Below are 23,342 nucleotides of genomic sequence, written 5' to 3' on the forward strand. Positions count from 1 at the left end.
AAATTGAAGGTATAATTAAAAAAATGAACCCAGCTGCTCACCTAGTTGACCATATTTCAATAAAACTATTAAAACAGTCACCAATATAGTCTCCAGACTTATTGCCAATATAATTAACCTATCTATAATTGAAGCGAATGTCCCACACATTTTAAAATCCACAATCCAAATCATATGATCTCAAGAACCTAAGACCTATTTCTAATTTACCTTGTATTTAAAAAATTCTTGAGAAAGTAATTAACAATCAACTAACAGATTATCTTGAAAAGCACAGTACCCTGTATCTGGCACAACATGGATTTAGAAAATATTTTAGTACTGAGACCCTTTTAACTTCATTACAAGATATTATCCTCAGAGGAGCTGATAACAGCCAAACTTACTTCCCGATCATGCTAGATATTTCCGCAGCCTTTGATACAGTTAATCATAAAATCCTCCTGGATAGACTAAACGAAATAGGCATCAAAGACTCCGCACTGAAATGGTTTAACTCTTACTTAAAAAATAGAACCTTCAAAGTCAAATTTCTTGACAACGAATCACAACCAATTGTGCATCTATAAAACATTGTATATGACTGGGTGTAATAGCCTTTAATAATGGAGTGACATGGGATATCATCATTTGCACCACCATGATTTGAATAGGAATGATGCTGTCTGTTTGCAGTAAGTAATCCAATTTTTAAAAGAATGGCTCGATTAAAAGTTAGGACTAAGTTAATATAGGAGTTGTATGTAAGTTGCATGCAAGCAATGTATATTAGGGATGTGAATCGTTTTAGGACGATTAAAATTATCGTCCGATAATTTTAATATCGTCTTAAACCGTTATGGAACACAATACAATACAGATTCTAACGATTTATCGTTATAAATCGTTAGAATCGTGAGCCGGCACACTAAAACCCCCTAAAACCCACCCCCGACCCTTTAAATTAAATCCCCCACCCTCCCGAACCCCCCCCAAATAACTTAAATAACCTGCGGGTCCAGCGGCGGTCCGGAACGGCAGCGGTCCGGAACGGGCTCCTGCTCCTGCATCTTGTCGTCTTCGGCCGGCGCCATTTTCCAAAATGGCGCCGAAAAATGGCGGCGGCCATAGACGAAAAAGATTGGACGGCAGGAGGTCCTTCCGGACCCCCGCTGGACTTTTGGCAAGTCTCGTGGGGGTCAGGAGGCCCCCCACAAGCTGGCCAAAAGTTCCTGGAGGTCCAGCGGGGGTCAGGGAGCGATTTCCCGCCGCGAATCGTTTTCGTACGGAAAATGGCGCCGGCAGGAGATCGACTGCAGGAGGTCGTTCAGCGAGGGTTCCGGCGCCTCGCTGAACGACCTCCTGCAGTCGATCTCCTGCCGGCGCCATTTTCCGTACGAAAACGATTCGCGGCGGGAAATCGCTCCCTGACCCCCGCTGGACCTCCAGGAACTTTTGGCCAGCTTGTGGGGGGCCTCCTGACCCCCACGAGACTTGCCAAAAGTCCAGCGGGGGTCCGGAAGGACCTCCTGCCGTCCAATCTTTTTCGTCTATGGCCGCCGCCATTTTTCGGCGCCATTTTGGAAAATGGCGCCGGCCGAAGACGACAAGATGCAGGAGCAGGAGCCCGTTCCGGACCGCTGCCGTTCCGGACCGCCGCTGGACCCGCAGGTTATTTAAGTTATTTGGGGGTGGGGGATTTAATTTAAAGGGTCGGGGTGGGTTTTAGGGGGTTTTAATGTGCCGGTTTTTCAATTTTTCGATTTTTTAACGATTTTTCACAATTTTTCACGATATTTTACCCCCCCAAACGGCAACAATACGATTCCCTCCCCCTCCCAGCCGAAATCGATCGTTAAGACGATCGAGGACACGATTCACATCCCTAATGTATATGCCAAAATGCTGCAGCCTCAGGATTTTCTAGTTGCAGTGACAATTGAAGCCATAGAAAATAATTTGTCTGAAGGTGAAAATGTCATTGTTTAAGGATGTAACAATGACAAGAATCAGAAGTCTTTCTGCGGAAACAAGCGTAAGCTTTTGTTACTAATTTAAAGTCATCACATTTTGGAGGATTGGCATTACAATTTACAACTTCATCTTAGCATATGAATTTGAACATTTTCTTAATTTTGAAGGACTGATTTCAAAGGTCATCTCTTCGTTAGGATTCATAACTTGTCTTGGCACATGAATTTGAAGATCTCCATTTTGAGAGACTAATTTCAAGGTTTATTGTATTGTGTTTTCAAGGCGTGTAAACAAGAGAGGCTGTTTTCAACTATTTGTAGCATGTATATTCTATGGAATCTAGTATGAGAGGGTAGATGAATGAGTATAGTGTGAATGTAGTGGTGTGGTAAAGTGAATGTGCTGGTGTGATAAATGCAAATGATTTTTAGATTAAACAGTTGTGTATTTTGCACTTTTTAAAATATTAAAAGTTGTAAATCATTAAGAGACATTATACATCAATAAGTATGAATTAATGAGGCTTATATTATTTCTTCTACTGAATTTATTCATTTTCAGAAAAAAAGACTTTAAAGAGATTAAGTTACAACATGAGTATATAATTCTATTTATGTGTCTATTGATAGATGTAAAAATGAACTTAAAATGCAAAACATTATCATATACTCTCTGGTAATGTCCTGCTTCACCATCACATTGGTGCCAGATACTTATGTGCCAGAAACATTGCCCTGAATTCCATTGGAAAATCAGCATCACTAAAACTACAAGGCACTAACACTGGCTTCCTTTTTGTTTCAGCATTTTGTTTGCCGACATTGTGGGGTTCACTAGCTTGGCATCACAGTGCACTGCGCAAGAGCTCGTGAAGCTTCTAAATGAACTCTTTGGAAAGTTTGATGAATTAGCTACAGTAAGCATGCAATTTTTTTTTTACCTGAATTTACTGTGCTTTCTGAAAAATGATGGTCTGATTTGAGTATATGAGTTTGAGACTTGGTATCATAAACTGCCTAAAGCTGTTTCGCAACAACTGTAAATCATGAACTATTTAATGATCCATCATTCAGAAGGTACTTCACATCTTTAGAGGTAACGAGTGTCCTTAGCACATATGGTGGTCTAAATACCAGAAAAGACAGAAAAATTGCTTGGGTTAATTTAATCTTTTTTAATAAAAACTATCTTCTTTAAGGGAGATATATTCCAGATACTGCAGTAAATAGTTTAAATTAACTCCCTATTTAGTATTGATACATGTTCTATAAAGGGAGAAAATAGACTTAGAAATTTGGAAGCCCATATTCAAAGTCATTTAGCTGGATAACTCAGAAGATTTGTTCATTTATTAGAATTTAGCCAGATACGTTAGGGGCATTCTGGCAGCGTAACTGGGAGAGGGGGGGGGGGGGGTGTCATTCTGTTTTTCTTTATTTAATTTTAGGGTTTTTTTGTTTTTGTTTTTTTTTTAAGATAGTAGCAATTAGACCTAGACCCTCTCCCCCTAATCACAAAAATCATAATTCCGAAAAACAAAATAAAACCTCAGGGTCCTTTCTCCCCCCTCAGCATACCCACAATAATAAGCGTCCTCATGTGGCAGGAGTGATGCTCAGAAGCTGCTGGTGTTGTATTCAAAATAGTGCCAGTAAGCTGTAAGGCCAGCATCATTTTGTTGCAGAGATATATATCTGTACCTCCCTGTAAGTCCATCAGCGCCATTTGGAATAGAGCACCAGTGGATCAAGAGCATTTAGGGATGGCTCTTTCCCTGTGAAGATGCTTATAATAGTGGTTAAGCTGGAAAGGGGCCAGGTGGTAGGGAGGACAGGGAAATGAACTAGCAGGACTGGTTTGGTTTTTTTTTTGTTTTTTTTAGAACAGTGATTTTTGTAGTAGGAAAAGAGGACCCTGAGGCTGGCTACTGCTGCTGCCTTTCTTTGAAAATAAAACAAAATGGAAAATGAATGAAATTTTGTATATTTTTCTTTCATTTTTTTACAAAACAAAAATGAAATGTAACAGAAAACTTCATTTCAAATGAAAGCACATTCTGGCACAAACACCCACCAGGAAATATGCAAATGGAGTTAAAAATAAACTCCTCACACGGATCTTGCCAGGACAGCCCCAGCATTGCCCAGGCCCTGCCTCTGGTGCTGTCCTGGCTCCACCCCCAGGATTTCCCCCTTTCCCCTTACTGCAAAAGAGGCAATTTTAAAAGGGTCTTTCTCCATGGGTGAAAACCAATTACTCCAAAGAGAATCCCACTGAAAATTTCCCTCTCTATTCATTATTTTTCATCTGCTAGATCTGGTGATGATCCATCTAGCAACTGCTGAAACATTTTATGTGCGGGATTTCTAAGTAAATGAGCACTATGAATGGACTCGGCTGTTCAAAACTGTCTTCTTTGTTTTCTCTATTTTCTCTATACTTTCTTTCAACATTACCACTTTTGAAACATTTTCGGACTTTATAGAAAAAAGTCCCAAAAATAATGACCTTCAAATTTAAGGAGTATCAAGATGAGTTGAACTCAATTCATGTTTCTTTTTTATTGTAATCATAAAGCTATGCTAATATTATTTCATATTCTCTAATCCTGTTATATTGCCAAAGTAAAAAATGATGCAGAATAAACTGTATCCAAACACATATACAATGCTTGTTATAAAATTTGTTCCCCTGAGAAAAATCTTCTTTTTTATTCCCTGGATAGCTTAACCACTGCTTATGACAATTGCATGAGGCCTGAATTAAACTGTTAAGGCCCGTTTCGACATTCAGCTTTTCCTGGTGTTTATTTTCTCTCTGTGTGGGAAATTCAGTTTGCACGCCTCTGTTATGGTTGTAGCGAAAAATGGGTTAGAACCAAAAAAATGCTTTGAAGGAAAATTTGATAGGTTCTGACAGAATAATGGCCTGCGACTGAAATGTAAATTTTTAAGTTACAGTGGCCTATTCATAGAGGCTGCATTAGGTTGGAAAGGTAATGTGGTTGAGCTTTTAAAACTAATGTGCTCGGTAAACATTTTCATGCTGCTGCAGTCACTAAGGCCACAGTATGCAAATAAGCACCGTGAATCAATTTCAGCAATAACAGAGACCAAGCCCCTTTTACTGCAGGAAAGACAACCCCAAAGAACTGTTTAGAATTGCGAAGAAATTGACAACCAAGCCAAACAGCTTAACTATGAAATCTACCCCTGCAGCAATCAATATTAATTGCTAGGCCTTTATGTATCATTTTAAATCTAAGGCTTCAAAGATCACTGCCAATTTTGCAGCAATTAATGCCTGGTATTTAAATGAGAACATCAATCAAACTTCGACTTGGAACAAGCTTGACAATACCTCCATTACTAAGCTTACTCAAAACATGTCAAATTAAATTCTTCATAGTGCACATTGAACCCTTGTAGTGCACCAATTCTTAAAACAGCTAAGGACAACCTTGTACCAGTTCTGTGTGACTTGGCCAATCTATCTTTATTTCAAGGTAAACGACTCGTTGTATTGAAGAGAGCCGTTGTAAGACCTCTTTTAAAAAAGTGTGGCAGTGATCCGTCTGATCCTAACAATTAGCGACCAATTTCTTCATTGCTGTTTTTGGCAAAACTGATTTGAAACTATGGTTTTGACACAACTTATAGATTTCATAGAAGATAAAAATGTTTCTTGACCCCCACCAGCACAGGTTTAGAAAATCTCACAATACTAAATTGTTAATATTATCTTTATTAGATACTTTGAGGAGAGGCCTTGACGCAGGCAACAGCTATCTTTTAGTTTCCCTAGATATCTCTCCAGCCTTTGCCACAGTTGGCCATTCCATCTTACTGTACCATTTGAGAGAATGCAGTATAGCTGGTTCTTTGCACTGCTTCAACTCTTTTCTTTCTCAACATACTCAGTAGGGATGTACAGAGGGAAGCCATACGTTGCATTCGGGATTCGTATTCGTCGGGGGGCAGACACGTTGCATTCGGCAAGGGGGGCCCCCCGATACGTTTATACGTTAATTCTTATTCGTTTCCCGGCTAAAATTAAATTAACTACAACCACCCCACTACAACTCCCTGGTGGTCCAGTGCAGGGTCCGGGAGCCATCTCCTGCACTCACACCCTCGGCTGCCGGTATTCAAAATGGCGCCGATAGCCTTTGACCTACTATGTCACAGGGGCTACCGGTGCCATTGGTCAGCCCCTGTCACATGGTAGGAGCTGACCAATGGCACCGGTAGCCCCTGTGACATAGTAGGTCAAAGGCTATCAGCGCCATTTTGAATACCGGCAGCCGAGGGTGTGAGTGCAGGAGATGGCTCCTGGACCCCCCGCTGGTCCATCAGGGAGTTTTGATAAGTCTTTGGGGGGGGGGTCAGGAGGGTGGGGGGTGTTTAAATTTGCTCCTTTAGGCACCCGAATAATTTGGCAAAGATTTGTTGTATTCGTGGGGAATCACGATACATTTCGCTTCCCCACAATACAATGAATATGACCTTATACATTGCGGATTACCAATTTGTAGGGAATGAATGCCCACCCCTAATACTCAGGGCGTCGAGTTCAACAATCATTGTTCAGACTGGTCTGATATCATTACAGGGGTCTCGCAAGGCTCGGATTTATCAGCAATGGTTTTCAACCTTTACCTAGCTCTGCTATATAAAATTCTTGCCAGCCTTTGTGATGGATATAAACTATATGCTGACAATATCAGGTCTTTATTCGTGTCTGTCCATCTTGGTCAGAAACAGTTTAGCTTCAACACATTTGTTTATCAACCAACCAAAAATGGTTCTTTTACAATAAACTGGCACTAAATATTTCCTAAACTCAACTTTTACTAATTCAGAGACCTCATTCTATGGTTCAATATACAACCATTATATTAGAGAATATGAGCTTTCCTTTGCGCCCCAATATATAATATATCTAGGTATACTTCTTGACTCCTTTTTAACATTCATCCGCAAGTCAAAGCAATTCCTAAATTGGGTTTCTAAAAGCCACGAGTACTATGTGGCTTAAAACATCTGCTGGATGGGGGGGCGCTGTTTGCAGCTCATGTGAGAGGACGTGTGTCGGCTCTGCTCCTCCCCCCCGAGCCTAAAAACCCCGGTAAATAGCCGATTTTCGCCGCGGATCCCAGCGCTTTTAGCCCAGGACCCCGTAGGGGAGTGTGCTGAGCAATCCCCGATGGCCGCCAAGAAAAAACAGACGGACCTCCGACAATTTTATTTTGACAAGGCCGCCGCGGAGCTCGTCCAAGATGGCGCCGACCTGCCGAGCTCGGCGCAGGCAGCAACGACAGATGCAGGCTCCGTGCCTAGTGAGTTGGAGGGGCCCGGTGCGGCGAACCTAGCCTCTCTCCTCACCCGGGAGGAGGCCCGACAGTGGTTCATCGACCTGCGGGCGGATTTAAAGCAGCACAGATCCGACCTCATGGCGTCTATGGCTGACATTAAAGAAGACCTGGCAGCAGTGGGACGCCGTGTGGACGACACGGAGACCCGGATAGATGGCCATGGAGACGCGATTAATTCCCTCATTGCCCGTCAGGACACTTCTGCTGCCGAAATAGATGCTCTTCAAGCCAAAGTTGAAGACTTAGAGAACCAGAGCAGACGAAATAATTTACGGATCCGAGGGGTCCCAGAGGATCCGGAGTTTGCGGATGTGGCAGGCACTGCAGCCCTGATATGTAAAGACATTTTACTTCAAGGAGGTGAAAGCACTTCAGAGTCCGGGAGCACACCCTCTGCAGTGCAATTTGAGCGGGCACATCGCGCCCTGGGACCCCGCCGCGACCAAAAGCCACGGGATATTGTACTGTGCTTTACCAGTTTTACGCTGAAGGAGCGTGTTTATACAATCTCCCGCCAAATGAAGGACATCCAGTGGCGTAATTTTTCTATTTCCATCTACCAGGATCTTGCTCCAATCACGCTCAAGAAAAGGTTTGAGCTCAGGGAAGTTACTACAGCTCTACGAGACAGGGACATCAGATACCGCTGGACTTTCCCTTTTGGCTTGGCCTTTCAGATTCAGGGAATCACTCATAGGATTACAAACATCGCGGAGGCGACTGCGGCTTTTCAGAAGGCTCAGCTACCCATTACTTTTCAACCCCACAAGTCGACGGATAAGACCCCTGCCAGGGACACAGCACCTCGGTGGCAGCGAGCCGGAAAAGGGGGTAAACGGCTTCGTCGTCAACCGGAGGAGGGTCATGGACCACACGTGGATCAGGGCTGAAGCCATATGGACTCGTTTGCCTACTGCGTTACTGCGTGGATCTTGCGGGTTCAGCTTCACAGACGTCGGAGGCCCGAACGGGTTCTGGTTCAGGACTTAAGATCATAAGGTTTTTCATTGTTGGGTTTTGTTGCCTGGTGTTCATTTTGGACAGTCTGCTGGGATGCCACTTCTCACAGGTTTATTGGGAAGGGGTTCAATACTGTTCATGTAGGATGATAAGCGAATGCTCGGGGGGGGGGGGGAAGGGGGGAGGGTGCGGCGGGTTGGGCTCCGTGATTGATGCAACAGGTCCACTGGAGTAGGGGATCCCATGGAGGATTCTGGGATCTTACAGGATGTTGTGGGGCCATGGTCAATATTGTGCACTTTTGTCTAGTTGAAGTGCTGGACACCATTTCTGGATTGCTATTTAAGAGAAGGAGTGTCAGGTTGCAGATTACCGAGAGGGGGGACTATGGGCTGTTCTGGAGGGGCTGGAGCAAGGGATGTCCTCACATGTACTAAATGGCCACTAAACTGTTTTCTTTGAATGTTAAAGGCCTCAATACGCCACGGAAGCGTTTATTGTTTAAAAGGGAAATGCAGAGACATGCAGCGGGAATAGTGTTTGTTCAGGAAACACATATCCGGAAACATCATGAAAGGCTGTTGGCTTTTTCACAATATCCAGCTGCTTTTTGGACAGCTAGTATGGCAAACCTTAGATATGGGGGGGTGGGGATACTCCTATCCTCTTCTTTTGTTCATGAGCTGATTTCGGTTGAGCGGGATCCGCAGGGCAGGTTTCTTTTGGTTAAACTCAAAGTAGACAAAAAAATCATTACCTTGCTAAATGTGTATTTTCCCCATACTCATCAGGAGCCTTTTATTCACCGCCTGCACACTTTGTTACTTCAACATGCGGAAGGGGAGCTGATAGTAGGCGGGGATTTTAATTTAGTGATGAATCCGACGACGGACTCCAGTTCCGGTCGTTGCTCACATTCTGGGGGGAGAAGGGAGTTGTGTGCCTTTCTGAGTAAGTGGGGCCTTGTGGATATATGGCGGGTCCGTCACGCTCACTCCCGGTCCTACACATTTTATTCGTGCCCGCACGACTTACACGAGGATTGATTATTTTTTTATTTCCTCTTCCCTGCAACCCCGGACTCACACTGCAGACATAGAGAACATCACCTGGTCGGATCATGCCCCTGTGTGGCTGATGTGCAGATTAGGGGACGTAGGTCTGGGATTTCGTTCCTGGAGACTTAACGACTGCCTTCTTAAGGACCGGTCCTTCTGTGTTCAAGTGGAGGACCAATTGAAAGATTACTTTCGGAACAATCAGACCGTGGGTATCTCCCCTCTTACTGTATGGGAATGTGCAAAGGCTGTGCTAAGGGGAACCTGCCTTGCCAGGGCTGCGCACTGTAACAAAGCTCGGGAAGCTCAAAGGCGGCAGTTAATGGGCGAGTTAGCTAACCTTACCAAGCGTCATAGCGCTACGAAGTCTGCGGGGTTATTCCAGAAGATTTTAGCAGTTCGGGATCAGCTTTGGGCCCTTGAAGATACTGCTATTAGTCATTATCTCACTAGGCTTAAACAACAACACTTTGAGGGGGGCAATAAAGCGGGGAGATACTTAGCTAGGCGCCTTAGAGCAGCACAAGCTAAAACGGTGGTGGCCAAGGTGTATAACCAACAGGGCCAGATAGTTACCTCTGAGGAAGACATCCGGCTTGCCTTTACTGATTTCTATTCCCAATTATATACTGCGGATGGGGCTATTTCTCCCGAAGCTATACTAGACTATCTTTCGGAGGTGTCTTTGCCACAACTTACTCCCATGCAAAAGGAACTTTTAGACAAGCCCATTGAACCCGGGGAAGTTTTGGCGGCTATTAAAAAGCTGAAACCGGGCAAGGCCCCAGGCATGGATGGCTTTACGGGTCAGTTTTATCGCAGATTTGCACAGCTTATAGTGGACCCACTCACGCTGGCATTTAATTCTCTCCTGACGGGCTCTTCTTTCACCACAGATGCCAACACTGCGGGTATTACCATTCTTTCAAAACCTGGCCGGGACCCCACTAAATGTAGCTCCTACAGACCGATCTCTTTAATTAACCTCGATCTTAAGATCCTGGCCCGGGTACTGGCGGCACGCTTAAATGGGGTTCTCCCTGGTTTAGTACATAATGATCAGGTGGGCTTTGTTCTGGGGCGCTTGGCGGCCGATAATGTCCGTAGGATAGTTGACATAGTAGATATAGTTCACAGGCGTCACTTGCCTTCAGTGCTCTTAGCACTTGACGCTGAAAAAGCTTTTGATCTAGTTCATTGGGAGTTTTTATTTCAATCGCTGCGGGCCATGGGGTTTGGGTCGCCTTTTATTTCTCTGCTATGTAAACTCTACGAGACCCCGGCAGCTAGGGTGAAAGTTAATGGTAGTTATGGGAATCCTTTTCCCATTAAGAGAGGGACCAGGCAAGGCTGCCCACTTTCTCCTTTGCTTTTTGCTTTATTTCTAGAACCCTTTGCGATAAGGATTAGGGGGGCTACAGCAATTCATGGGGTGCAGGTGAGGAAAGACCATTTTAAGATTTCTCTTTTCGCTGATGACATCATGTTTACCCTTACTGAACCAGACCGGTCGTTGGAAGGGCTTCTAGGGGAATTGGCCAAGTTTACAGCGGTATCGGGGATGAAAATTAATTACGACAAGTCAGAGATACTTAATTTGACGCTGCCCCCACAATTAGCCACCGAGCTCCAACAACGTTTCCCCTTCAAATGGGCCACCTCCTCGCTTAAGTACTTGGGGGTACAACTAGGATCGCATAATAAACAGCTTTATGATTTGAACTACCGCCAGCTTGCCAAGAACATTAGCGGTAACCTGGACCAGTGGATGGACAGTGCTCATTCCTGGTTGGGAAGGATGGCCATTGTCAAAATGAATATACTCCCACGTTTCTTATACTTTTTCACCACCATACCGATTTTTATTCCCTCCCAGCAGCTTAAGCAATGGCAGCAGCTCTTATGTAGCTTTATTTGGCGTCGACGTCCGCCAAGGATTGCGAGGGCCACGTTGTATCAACCCAAGGTTAGGGGGGGTCTTCATCTTCCCAATCTGGAATGGTACTATTGCGCAGCGCAACTGCGTGCACTCATAGCCCTACATAGCACTCATGATAGGCCCCAGTGGGTGCGCTTGGAGCAGGCCCAGCTAGGTTCCTTTCCCATAGATGCGCTCCCGTGGCAACCCCCAACACGGTGGGTTACATCTTTGAATATCCCGTTCGCGCTACGCACGACGCTGAGGGTGTGGCGGCGGTGGCAAACCACTATGGTGGGCACTGAACCCTATTCTCTGATGACGCATCTCTTTACACACCTTCCTGTTGGGGGTCATGAACGTACCAGATCCCAATACCTTTGGGAGAAAGCTGGCATATTTAGGGTGGGACATGTGTTCCAACAGGAGGCTCTACTGACCAGGGAACAGTTATGTGATAAATATGTTCTGGGCAGCATGGACTTCCTTTTGTATGCTAAAGCTTCCCACTTTGTCTGTAAGGGGCTGCGGGAGGGCACACTGCGCACGAGGAACACCCTATTTGAAACGTACTGCAAGAATGCCTCCTCCATTCGAGGGGCTATCTCTAAAATATGCGCCCTTATTAGTGGTCGCCGTTTGGGGGTACTACGACATAGAACTCTATGGGAGGCGGACCTTCAGGCACCACTAGAAGACGCTGACTGGGATAAAATATATATAGCAGCAGCTAAATGTTCTGTCTCAGCTGGCCTCCAGGAAAATTGTTATAAGCTGATATATCGATGGCACAGAACGCCTGAGTCCCTCCATAAATTTGTACCATCGATCCCTGATGTTTGTTGGAGGGGATGTGGTGACAAAGGCACTTATTATCACATCTGGTGGGATTGCCCGAGGGTCAAGGACTGTTGGTCGCAGGTTATAGACTGGGTGAGTCGGCTTTTACCTGCTTCCCCTCAGATCCATCCCTGGCATGCCTTGCTTGGTCTCCCCCCTGACGACACCCCAAAACATACACAGCAATTGCTTTTACAAGTCTTTATTGCGACACGGGCAGAAATTGCATTACATTGGAAGAGGACTCACGCTCCCTCTTTGGCTCATGTCCATAAACGATTACATTCATACTACCATCTGGGTCGGCTGACTGCCATGCATCGGGATCGCCTTGGAGCTTTTCATAAAGTTTGGGAACCATATCGTGCCTGGTTGCAGACTCAGGGTGAGGTTTGCTCTCCGCCCATGCCTTAAGTCAATGCTTGACTGCAGGAGCCTGTCTGTGTGCTTTCATTTAGGTCCTGCTTCAGGTATACCCTTGTGGGTTATTGCTACCCCCTCCCTACGGTGGGGGTCTGTGGTCCCTGCTACCGCTTGCCACAGGTATGCTCAGCGATACCTCCTAATCGGGTTCTGCTGTACTCTGACCTCTCCTGTACTCTTATTCCCTCTTTTGATCACTTTTGTGTTCTCCTTTTTCTGCTGAAATCCTGGCTAAGGTATCATTAGTTTCCATACTTCAAGACGGTAGCGAATATGACCATGTGGATGGGGGGGGGATACTGGGATGGGTGGGGTTACTCAATATTATTAAAATTTTGGTGACTCTTTGTTACATTTAGTACAATATGTACCACTCTTCTGTATTGTGGGTACCTGGATTTCTCAGTGTGCCTATTACCTTTCATTGTTGTACCTGTTGTACCTGTTCTTCCTAGTTACCAATAAAAAACTGCTTAAACAAAAAAAAAAAACCAAACATCTGCTGGACAAGTCTGACTTGCGGATGATTGTGCAGGCTTGTAGGTCTGCCCCTTGTTGAATACTGAAATTCCATCTACTTAGTCTCCCTGCAAACACCGTAAAACTGTTGCATTTACTCTTCAATGCAGCGGCTCACTTAATACCTGGTAACAAGCGCAAGGACCATATTGCACCAGTTTTAATTGATCTTCATTTGTTACCAATTATCCAACAGATACAGTATAAGATCGGCAATACAGTTTTCAGATTGATTTCTTCCTTAGCCTCTTCTTGGTGCAAGGCACTGTTACATGTGTATTGCCCTTCTCGTCAGCTGAGGTCTTCCCAGAGAAATCTCTTGGATATTCCATCACTAAAACATGCTTGGCTCAATACAACAAGGGACTGTTCCTTTTCAGTTGCAGCCCCTATTTTCTGGAACTCCTTGCCTGAGGCACTTTGCCCGTCAGAGAGTTTAGAAACATTTAGAGCTTTATTAAAGACACTTTTGTTTAAGCAGACCTATTATTAATCTTGCCTGTCAATTCAATGTTTAAGAGCAGAGTAACACATAGGATTTGATACAGAGATTTTTGTTTTATATGTCATTGTTTTGTGAGCCTCCACTATTATGCTTGCTCTTTTGTACATCGCTTAGATTTACACTAAGCAATTTGTACATTTTAATAAATATTAACGATTAACCAGGAGTCATACTTTCATTCACTCCCAGTCCTTTTTCCCTCTCTCCCAACACCCCAATCATCTCCAAGTTCTCCCCCTGAAACCTCTGAACTAAAACTGCTCCAGTCCTGATAATATTTCTCCAATCATCTGTCGCTCCAATCCCACCACTAATGCCCATCTGCTTGGGCCTTCCATGCAGGCTCATTACAAGGGACAGGCAACATGTGGAGGGCCACATCACCCCCACCAATATCTTTTCCATGGTGAAGGTGCATGGCCATGCAGTTTGTCTTACCATTATGTTTGGCAACAGTTATAATTCTAGCACCCTCTGGTATTTCCAAACTCCTGCTTCTCCCCTCTAAGCTGGAGCTAAATTGGAGACACAAAATTGGTAATGCAAAATTTTTTCTCCAAAGAAAAATAGTGAATGGAGGAAATGAACAAGTAAATGGGCTTATTAACTCCCTATTTGAATAATTGTAATATGTGACCATGATCATTTTTATGCAGGTGGGATCTATTAATTTAGCATGAGTTTTCACCCGCACTGTGGGGTGAATTTCCAATAGGCTGCACTTGAAAACATTAGCATATATGCATGCAACTTATTTTGTAAACACCAAACATACGCGTGTCAATAAGGATTCACACGGGGCGGTCTAGAGGTATTCTGGGGCGGGGCTGGAAAATCTGTGCATAAGTTGCTATTTTAAAAGAGATGCATGCAGATTTGGCAACTTACACGCATTATTTTACATCTGCTCATTATCTTGCATAAGTGATTCAAACATGTTTATATAGTATTACTGGATAGTGGGAGGTCTGGGTGAACTGGTGGAAGTTCAGGCTGAAGAACCAAGAGGGTCTTGAAGACCCGGAGATGGACTGGTTGAACTGGTAGAGAAATCGAGAAATGAGTTAATTTCCTTGAGGCATGCATGTCAGAAAAATTTCCGACTTACATACGGAAATTAGGTCTTAAACAAGTAAGTTCTTCTTAATTTTTGCACAGAAATTATCTGCATGTGGAATTTAAAGATAGATTGTAGAAATGTGTGCACTTTTAGAATCATATACACATTCAATGATTTAGTACCACTTAGCAGATAAGTTCCGACATCCAGCTAAATGGCGGACGCTAAACTTCACCACTTAGCTGTATAATACTCAAAAAGAGCCTGTTTTATAATCTGTGCATCTGTGATACACACCGGTTACAAAATACTAGGGTATGATCTGTGTGTGGTCATATACACACTTATATGGAGCCACTCACAGTTCTTTAAAAGTTATCCTCTAAGCTAATTGTGCATAGCATGTCCAAATACCTGCATTGTTTGATTAGTCCCACAATAGATAGTAATAGAAATACATTTAGAGTCAATGATGACATATTTATTTCCAAAAGGTCAATTTCCCTATTGAGAAGACAGAAAAGAGGATGAATAGCAATTCAGGTTGGTTAGCCAACAACATATATGCTATCGTCTGTTAAAATCTCAGAAACTGTGAAGCCAAATAGCAGAGGAAATGCCCTCATTTAATATTTAATAAGATATTTTGGGTAGGCCCCTTTCCAAACTATACAATGTATTTATCGCTCTCATTAATATATGAACAAATTTAATTATTCATTTTTGGACATGTGGAGGTGGCCCTCATGCCAGCAAAATCTGGAAATGGGTGATCGTGTTGTCAGAAAAAAGTGTGGTCAAGAAGCAAGGTACATAGAAAATGTCTTTTTAAGGTAAAAAAAAAACATGCAAAGGTCTAGCAAGTGTCTCCAGTATATGCAAATTAATCTCATACATATTCATTGTGGCTATCCTAAAATTCACCAGGACAGGTTTGGGAAGCCCTGCCCTACACCGATCCCATGGCCTGACAGCTGACAAGAGCTTTGAACATATCAATACAGGACAGCACAGGTAGGAGAACTGGAAAATAGAGACTTCTCTACCCCAAAGAAGGGTTCTAGCTCTGGACTATCTACATTTGGCATATTCAGTCACTTATCTGGCTAAATTCTAGCCTGATAAATGGAACCTGAAAAGTGAGGCTTGCACTCACTCTTTCTGTCCCTTTGCTAAAGACTGCTTTTTATTGTGAGAGAAAAAAGCACAAGATGTCTTTCATCTACGGCAAATGAACACAGCGTTATTGTGTTAAGAAATGAACCTGTGCACCCGCGCTGCTGCTGGACACCCGCCGCAATTGGGCCTTCTCCGGTGCGGTCCAGCGCCGCGATGCAGTGTTCAAGCTGACCCAGCGTTACTCCTCTCCTTTCACTGGTGACCCTCCCGGCAGCCCCCGCACCTTAAGAACATAAGAAATTGCCATGCTGGGTCAGACCAAGGGTCCATCAAGCCCAGCATCCTGTTTCCAACAGAGGCCAAAACCAGGCCACAAGAACCTGGCAATTACCCAAACACTAAGAAGATCCCATGCTACTGATGCAATTAATAGCAGTTGCTATTCCCTAAGTAAAATTGATTAATAGCCATTAATGGACTTCTCCTCCAAGAACTTATCCAAACCTTTTTTGAACCCAGCTACACTAACTGCACTAACCACATCCTCTGGCAACAAATTCCAGAGCTTTATTGTGCGTTGAGTGAAAAAGAAATTTCTTCCATTAGTCTTAAATGTGCTTCTTGCTTACTTCATGGAATGCCCCCTAGTCCTTCTATTATTCGAAAGTGTATAATACCCACTTTGTGCAGGAAAACTATGGAATTTAATCTGACAGTCCAGCACAAGTCCCTTGCTTCAGCTACAGGCTCGCTTGTACTGGTGCTTACTTCAGGGTTCGTTTCTTGCCACTGTTTGGGACTGCCTTTGGGTTACCCTTGTCTGCTGCCTGCCTACTACCTGGACTGTCTTTGGATTACCCTTTTCTGCCACATGCCTTATACCCGGACCGCCTTTGATTACTCTTGCTTGTCACCTGCCTTATACCTGGACTGGTTTTGGATTACCTTTGTCTTTAGCCTGCTTTCTGGTTTTGTCCACCCTAGGGCGCTATACTTGTGTCTCCTCCCATGAGGGCATCGGATTGTCACCGGGAACTCCAGGTCTACCTTCCTTCCCAAGCCGACTCAGATAAGTCTATTGCACTACAATTGGGTCCACAAATTATAACAGTTAGCTGAGGCCATGGACCACGTAGCCCTTACAGCTTTGCACGCCATTCCAGGACTAGCAACCCGAGTCCAGCAACAACAGGGGGTCCTGGATCAAGTTACGGGAGTCCTGGAAAGATTGGCGGCATGGATGGATGACTTAGCAGTAGCACCATCTCCATCCCCTGCAGCCCCTCCAGCCCCTAGCAGTGTTCTGCGGCTCCCTCCTCCTCTCCGCTTTAATGGAGATCTGAAGCTGTGTCATGGGTTCATTAACCAGTGCAAAATGCACTTTTCCTTGCAAGCTCCATTACTCCCCAGCAACAAGACCAAAGTTACTTTCATCCTTTCCCTCCTGGAAGGTTCAGCTTTGGCATGGGCATCTCCACTTTGGGAGCGTGATGATCGACTGCTAAACAATTTAGACCAATTCCTGAAAGAATTTTGCATGGTTTTTGATGAACCTGGATACTCTGTGTCAGCAGCATCAGAAATGCCTCAAATTCGTCAAGGCTCAAGGACTGTGGGGGAGTATGCCATCCAATTTCATACCCTTGCCTCAGAATTGAGATGGGATGAAGAAAGTCTTACTGCTAATTGAGAATTGAGATGGGATGAAGAAAGTCTTACCACTATTTTTCACCAGAGTCGGATAACTTAAAGGAAGAACTAGCTGGATGAGATCCGCCAGATTCCCTGGAAGTCTAATCAGAATAGCAATCCGTTTGGACCTCTGTTTTCAGAGTAGGCTCTAGAAAACAGCACCTTTCGGCATTTAGCACCCTCCTTTCGACGTTCATTGATTCCCCACAAAACTCAGGAGTCTTCTGGTCCACCCAAAGAACCTAGGCAAATAGATTGTCTTCGTATCTCGGTGGAGGAGCGACAGTGGCGACGACAACATAACTTATGTCTCTACTGTGCAGGCTCTGGACATTACGCTAGAACCTGCCCTCTGAAATCGGGAAACTCCCGGACCTAGGACTGGTGGGAGAGGCCTCCCTGGGTCCAGCAACCTCCTCTCAACAAATATTAATTTCTGTGACTCTTTCCGTTGCCCAGAAATCCATCAATTTACAGGCCTTCTTGGATACTGGGGCTGCTGGGAACTTAATTGAAGAAAAATTAGTCCAAAATTTCCAAATCCCCACCGAATGACTAAAGGTGCCCCTCATCATTTCTTCAGTCTCCGGACAACCTCTTAATGACAGAATTTCATGCATAATAGAACCCATTACCATGACTACAGGAGTCTTGTATCAGGAGACTATCCATCTTTATGTGCTACCCTCTTCAGTCAATCAAGTTATTTTGGGTCTGTCGAGGTTAAGACTGCAACAACCTAAAATAGACTGGGAGACATTACAACTAGCCAGCTGGGGTTCATAGTGTCATAAAAACTATTTGGCTTCTATAAACCCCCCCCTCTGGTAATCTCTTCTGTATGAAATCTACCTTATCTGGACTGCCTAATCAATAAGCGGATTTCATGGATGTTTTTAGTAAACTGCAGGCCAAGAGGCTGCCCCCCTATCATGACTATGATTGTGCTATTGATTTGGAATGTGTATGGAAATCCCTAATATCTCTGGAATCTTCAGTAATGACTTTAGCGAATATAATGTCAGAGATTAAAAATCATATATCTCAGTTTGAACCTGTTGTTAAGTCAAATATGAATAAAATCAATGTAATTGAGAAACAATTAGTACAATTACAGGAAGTACAAATATTGTAATACAAGGTGAAACAATTAATTGAAGGAAAATAGAAAGTATCAAAAATGAGTTAAAGTACAAAAATTTAAGAATTATAAATTTCCCTTGTGATAGATTGCAATTACCATTGGATATTTTTAAGAAGTATATAACAGAGGTATTAATGTTTCTTCAGGAAGCTATTCCACCAATAGCCAAAATATTCTTTTTGAATGAAGGGAGGAACGATGGTAAAGAAAAGAAAATATTACAGGGAAATTCTAAGGAGATACAAGGGGAAATAGGTAATAACAGAACTGATTGAACAGTCCCTGGAAGATCAAATTGATTTTAAGGGAACTTTATTAGTCTCATTTATATTTCCCTCAGATCGAGACTCAATCATGAGACATTTTTTTCGTAATCAAACAAAAAGTTTTCTGGGTGGGAATGTCTGGATATATCCAGACATAACTAGAGAAACTCAGTTGCGTAGGAAAAAGTTCTTACTGATGCATCAAGAAGTCAGAGACCTTGGGGCAGATATTATAGTTAGATATCCAAGTAAATGTATAGTCAAATGGAATAACAACAGACATGTATTTTTTGATCCAATCCAGTTAAGATCTTTTATTAATGCAAGAATGCCTATTAGAACTGCAGACCCAACATAGGGCTAACAGCGCAAGACTCAGGCAAAGACGTGGACTCAGGAATGAGGTGTAGGATGCATAGACGTGGACAGGCACAGGCGTGGACTCAGGACTGGATGCACAGAGGTGGAATCAGGAACGAGGGCTGAAGGAAGACATGGGCACCGTCCCTCAGGGCGCCCTACTCAGACCACCCGCGGGACTGAGTCACGGACCACCCTGCCTCATGCGCGCCCTACTCAGCCCTGGAAGGCTGGTCGCGGACCACACAGAGAGCGAGAGAGCACAGGAAAGAGGAAGCAGGTTCGCTGCACTCCTGGCAGCACAAGGCAAGGATACGCTGCTCTCCTGGCAGCACAAGGCAAGGATACGCTGCACTCCTGGCAACACAAGGCAAGGATACGCTGCACTCCTGGCAGCACAAGGCAGATTAAAGCATCAGGATCAGGAGCAAGGATATCTGGAACAGCAGGAACATCAGGACTGGAACACAGATACTGGAACAGGAGACACACCTCAGGGCTGGAACATGGACATCAGGAACAGCAGGAACATCGGGACTGGATCAAGAGACAGACCTTGGGACTGGAACGGCAGGCAGACATCAGGACTGGACAAGGAGCTCCAACAGGTAACACGAAACACAGGACCTTGCAGAAGTGCTGGAACACGGACGACTTCCTGGAGCGAAGGATCTCAGGAGTGACCAACTCCTTGCGAAGGCAAAGACAGACTGAACGTTGAATCCCTTTGTAGAGCTGAGGTGGACAACGCCCAGGGAGGGGTCAGCAGGGGGCCACACCTGGCTGGCCCTTTAAGAGGAGTAGAGAGGCGCGCGCCCGCGCCCTAGGGAGCTGGAGAGAAGAGCTGGAAGCGTCCTCAGCCACGTGGAAGGCCAGGGAAGCAGTGGAGCAGCCCTGGGCTGGAGCTGGGTGAAGGCAGGTCAGTGGAGCTGCTCCCAGCTGCAAGGACAGAAGCAGGAAGAAGCAGAGAGAGGTAAGGCTGGCTGCAGGGGAAGTGGGGGAAGGGCTGACTGCAGGAACGGCTCCATGCCGTGAAGACAGCACGCAGAGCAGAGAGCTGTAGCAGGCTGCAGGCACTGGCAGGGACGGCTTCCCAGCCAGGCAAGGACCCGGACTGAAACAGGCACTGGGAGAGACGGCCTGCTCGCTGAAGGTCCCGGGATCGCAGCAGCACGTCGGGGAAAGGCAGAGACAGCAGCCGAGGAGCAGACCGCATGGCAACAGCTGTGGGAACGGCCCCAGCTGATTCAGGGAGAAAGAAGCAGCCTGACTGGCTGTGGCTGTGAGAAGGTAAGAGCCTGCCCATGCTTCTCACGGGCAGGATCGTAACAGCGACTGTGTATTGAATATCGAAGACTTAACGCCATCACTCAGAAGAATTGATACCCAATTCCCCTCATCACGGAATTATTCGATCGACTTATAGGTGCCAAAATTTTCACAAAGTTAGATCTTCGGGGAGCTTACAATCTTGTACAAATTCGACAGGGGAACGAATGGAAAACAGCTTTTAATAACATGACGGGCATTATGAATATTTGGTTATGCCCTTTGGACTATGTGATGCCCCAGCAGTTTTTCAGACAATGATCAATGATATTTTTTTGAGGTCTCCTTTACTCTCAGGTCCTGGTTTTATTTATGTATTTATTTATTTACAGTTCTTATATACCGCACAATGGGTAGGGAACTATCCGTCTAGGCGGTTTACATATTAATACATACACAAATAATATTATACTAACAATACATTGACAAACATATGCAATCATATTAAAATCATAAAATAAACGTAAAAAAAAATGTGGTTTACTTATATGACATTCTTATATTCTCTAAATCTTTGGAACAACACATTATCCATGTCCGACAGGTTCTCCAATGACTACAGGAAAATATGTTATTTGCAAAATTAGAGAAATGCATGTTTCACAGGACAGAGCTCCCCTTCTTAGGCTACATCATTTCCTGGGATGACCTAAGAATGGACCCTGAGAAGCTTAAGGCAATCCTGGACTGGCCACAACATGTAGGATTGAAAGCCTTACAACGATTCCTAGGGTTTTCAAACTACTATCGCCAATTCATCCCTGGTTACTCAACATTAGTGGCACCACTCACAGCCATGACTAGAAAAGGGGCCGGAATCCGTAACTGGACCCTTGAGGCTGTTCAAGCCTTTCAATTATTAAAAGAAAGATTCATAAAGGACCCATGTTTGCAACGTGCAGACCCTATAAAACCATTCTCCACCATTAGTATTAAATGACAACTCCAAAATTATGCCTTCTGACAAGGTACATGATCTTGGAATAATAATCAAATGAATTAAGTTTCAAAAAACACATCTCAAAGAACGTTAAAGAAGGATATTTGAAATTAATGACATTAAAGCGATTAAAAACACTTTTTTTTTTATAATTTATATATTTATTGATTTTCCAAAAATATTACAAAAGTAAATACATATTCCATGGTAATTTAACAAGAAAAATCTTTTCCAGATATATAACAACTACTATGATATAATCAATTGCAATTTGGATTGAACATCTTTTTATGAAAGAAAAGAAAAACAGAGGCTTATTATCTAGTAGGGAGATTATAAACACAAACTTTACAGAAACATTCTGCATTGTAATTCCTGCATTTACTTTATTTATTCACTGGGTATAGGGGACATTGCTGCAAGTTTCCTTTGTTCAATAAACATTTTCAAGTGATCAGGCGAAAAAAAAATGAAAGTGTCTTGCTGTTTTTTAATCACACACTTACATGGGTAACGCAGTATAAATGAATATCCCATGTCTATTGCTTCCTGACGATAAGTCAGGAAGTTTTTCCTTTTTAATTGTGTAAGTGTGGACAAGTCAGGAAAAATCTTAACTATACCATCATTAAATGAAATAGGATACTTTGTAAAATATAATTTCATCACTTTGTTTAAATGCAGAAGATTCATAAATGATACCAACAAAGTACCCCTATCTATAATCTGATTGTTTGTGCTCTCTAAGAAATTTGTTAGATTCCCTTGGAAGGGAGTCTCCTCTATATTCATATTTCGGTTTCTACTGGGAAGAAAATAACAAAAACTAATCTCAGGCAAATCATTATCAGAAAAATGCATAACTTCTCTAAAAAATCTTTGTAAAGTTTCCATAGGGACTTCACCTACTATTCGAGGAAAATTTAACATTCTCAAATTTAATCGTTTCGCATTATTCTCAAATATCTCGATTCGCCTGGAAAGAAAATCCCTGTCTTTAACAACAGCTACCTGAAATTCTATATTTTTCTTTCCCATATCCTCTAAAGATTTAACCCTATCTTCTGTAGATTTTAATGTATTCTGTATCTCTATTACTTCCTGTTTGTTTTTCCCGGCATTATCATCCATTTTCTTCTCTAACCCTTTCAAATTCAGAGTCATCGCTGCAATCATGTCCCACAATATCTCCAGTGTAACCACCGTGGGGCGTTCTAAAGTCTCTGGAATTCTCGCTCCACCTGCAGTTTGATCTTCTCCTCTTTGAGCTGCTCCCCCCTCAGCGCCTCCTACACCAGCAGCAGGTGTCTGTGGCCTGAGATCGGTAGACTGAGATTGATCCAGTATTACTTCAGGAGCTCTCCACTCTGGTGGTAGACCCAGATTTGGGCTCAGTGAAGCCTTCTCCATGGATTCTGATCCACCTCCCTTAGGGCCAGAATCAGCGGTTTCTTTGGCTACTGGATTTAATGCAGGATTAACCATAAAGCGTACAATTTCCTGCTGTGTTAAAGTCAGAAGTTGCAAAGAGGGATACACCCTTACCTTACTCTTTCGCTTTGGAGGCATCTTACAAAGAAATTTCAATTGCGGATTGTTCGTTTCGGGTGACAATGCAGTCTATTAGCCTCTGTAGCAGTAGTTCTTCTTTATAAAGGAAATATAACCTCTCGCCCTCTCATATCCGAACGAAGCCGAACAAAGCCGCGCGCCCCGTAGGAGCGCGCGGCTTGGTGGTGCACTGGCGGCGGTGGCGCGCCGTAGGACGCTGGTCTTATAGGCGTCCTCCAAGGGCTCCTCCCTCTGGTCTGACAGGAAGCAGAGAGGTTAAAATTAAGGAACAAGTAGCTCACCCGGGGCTGCTTCCGGCAAGAAACTGCTG

General features: G+C 43.9%; 1 protein-coding gene across 1 annotated transcript in view; it reads left to right on the forward strand.

Moving 5' to 3' along the window:
* The window catches only part of ADCY1 (adenylate cyclase 1), a 676,474-nt gene that overhangs the window by 290,476 nt on the left and 362,656 nt on the right, over positions 1-23,342 (forward strand). The window contains exon 7 of the mRNA XM_029587086.1: positions 2,758-2,869. Coding sequence (XP_029442946.1) covers positions 2,758-2,869 — 112 coding nt within the window. The remainder of the gene's footprint in view (positions 1-2,757; positions 2,870-23,342) is intronic.

The sequence above is a fragment of the Rhinatrema bivittatum genome, chromosome 2 (genome assembly GCF_901001135.1).
Source record: "Rhinatrema bivittatum chromosome 2, aRhiBiv1.1, whole genome shotgun sequence".
Taxonomy (NCBI): Eukaryota; Metazoa; Chordata; class Amphibia; order Gymnophiona; family Rhinatrematidae; genus Rhinatrema; species Rhinatrema bivittatum.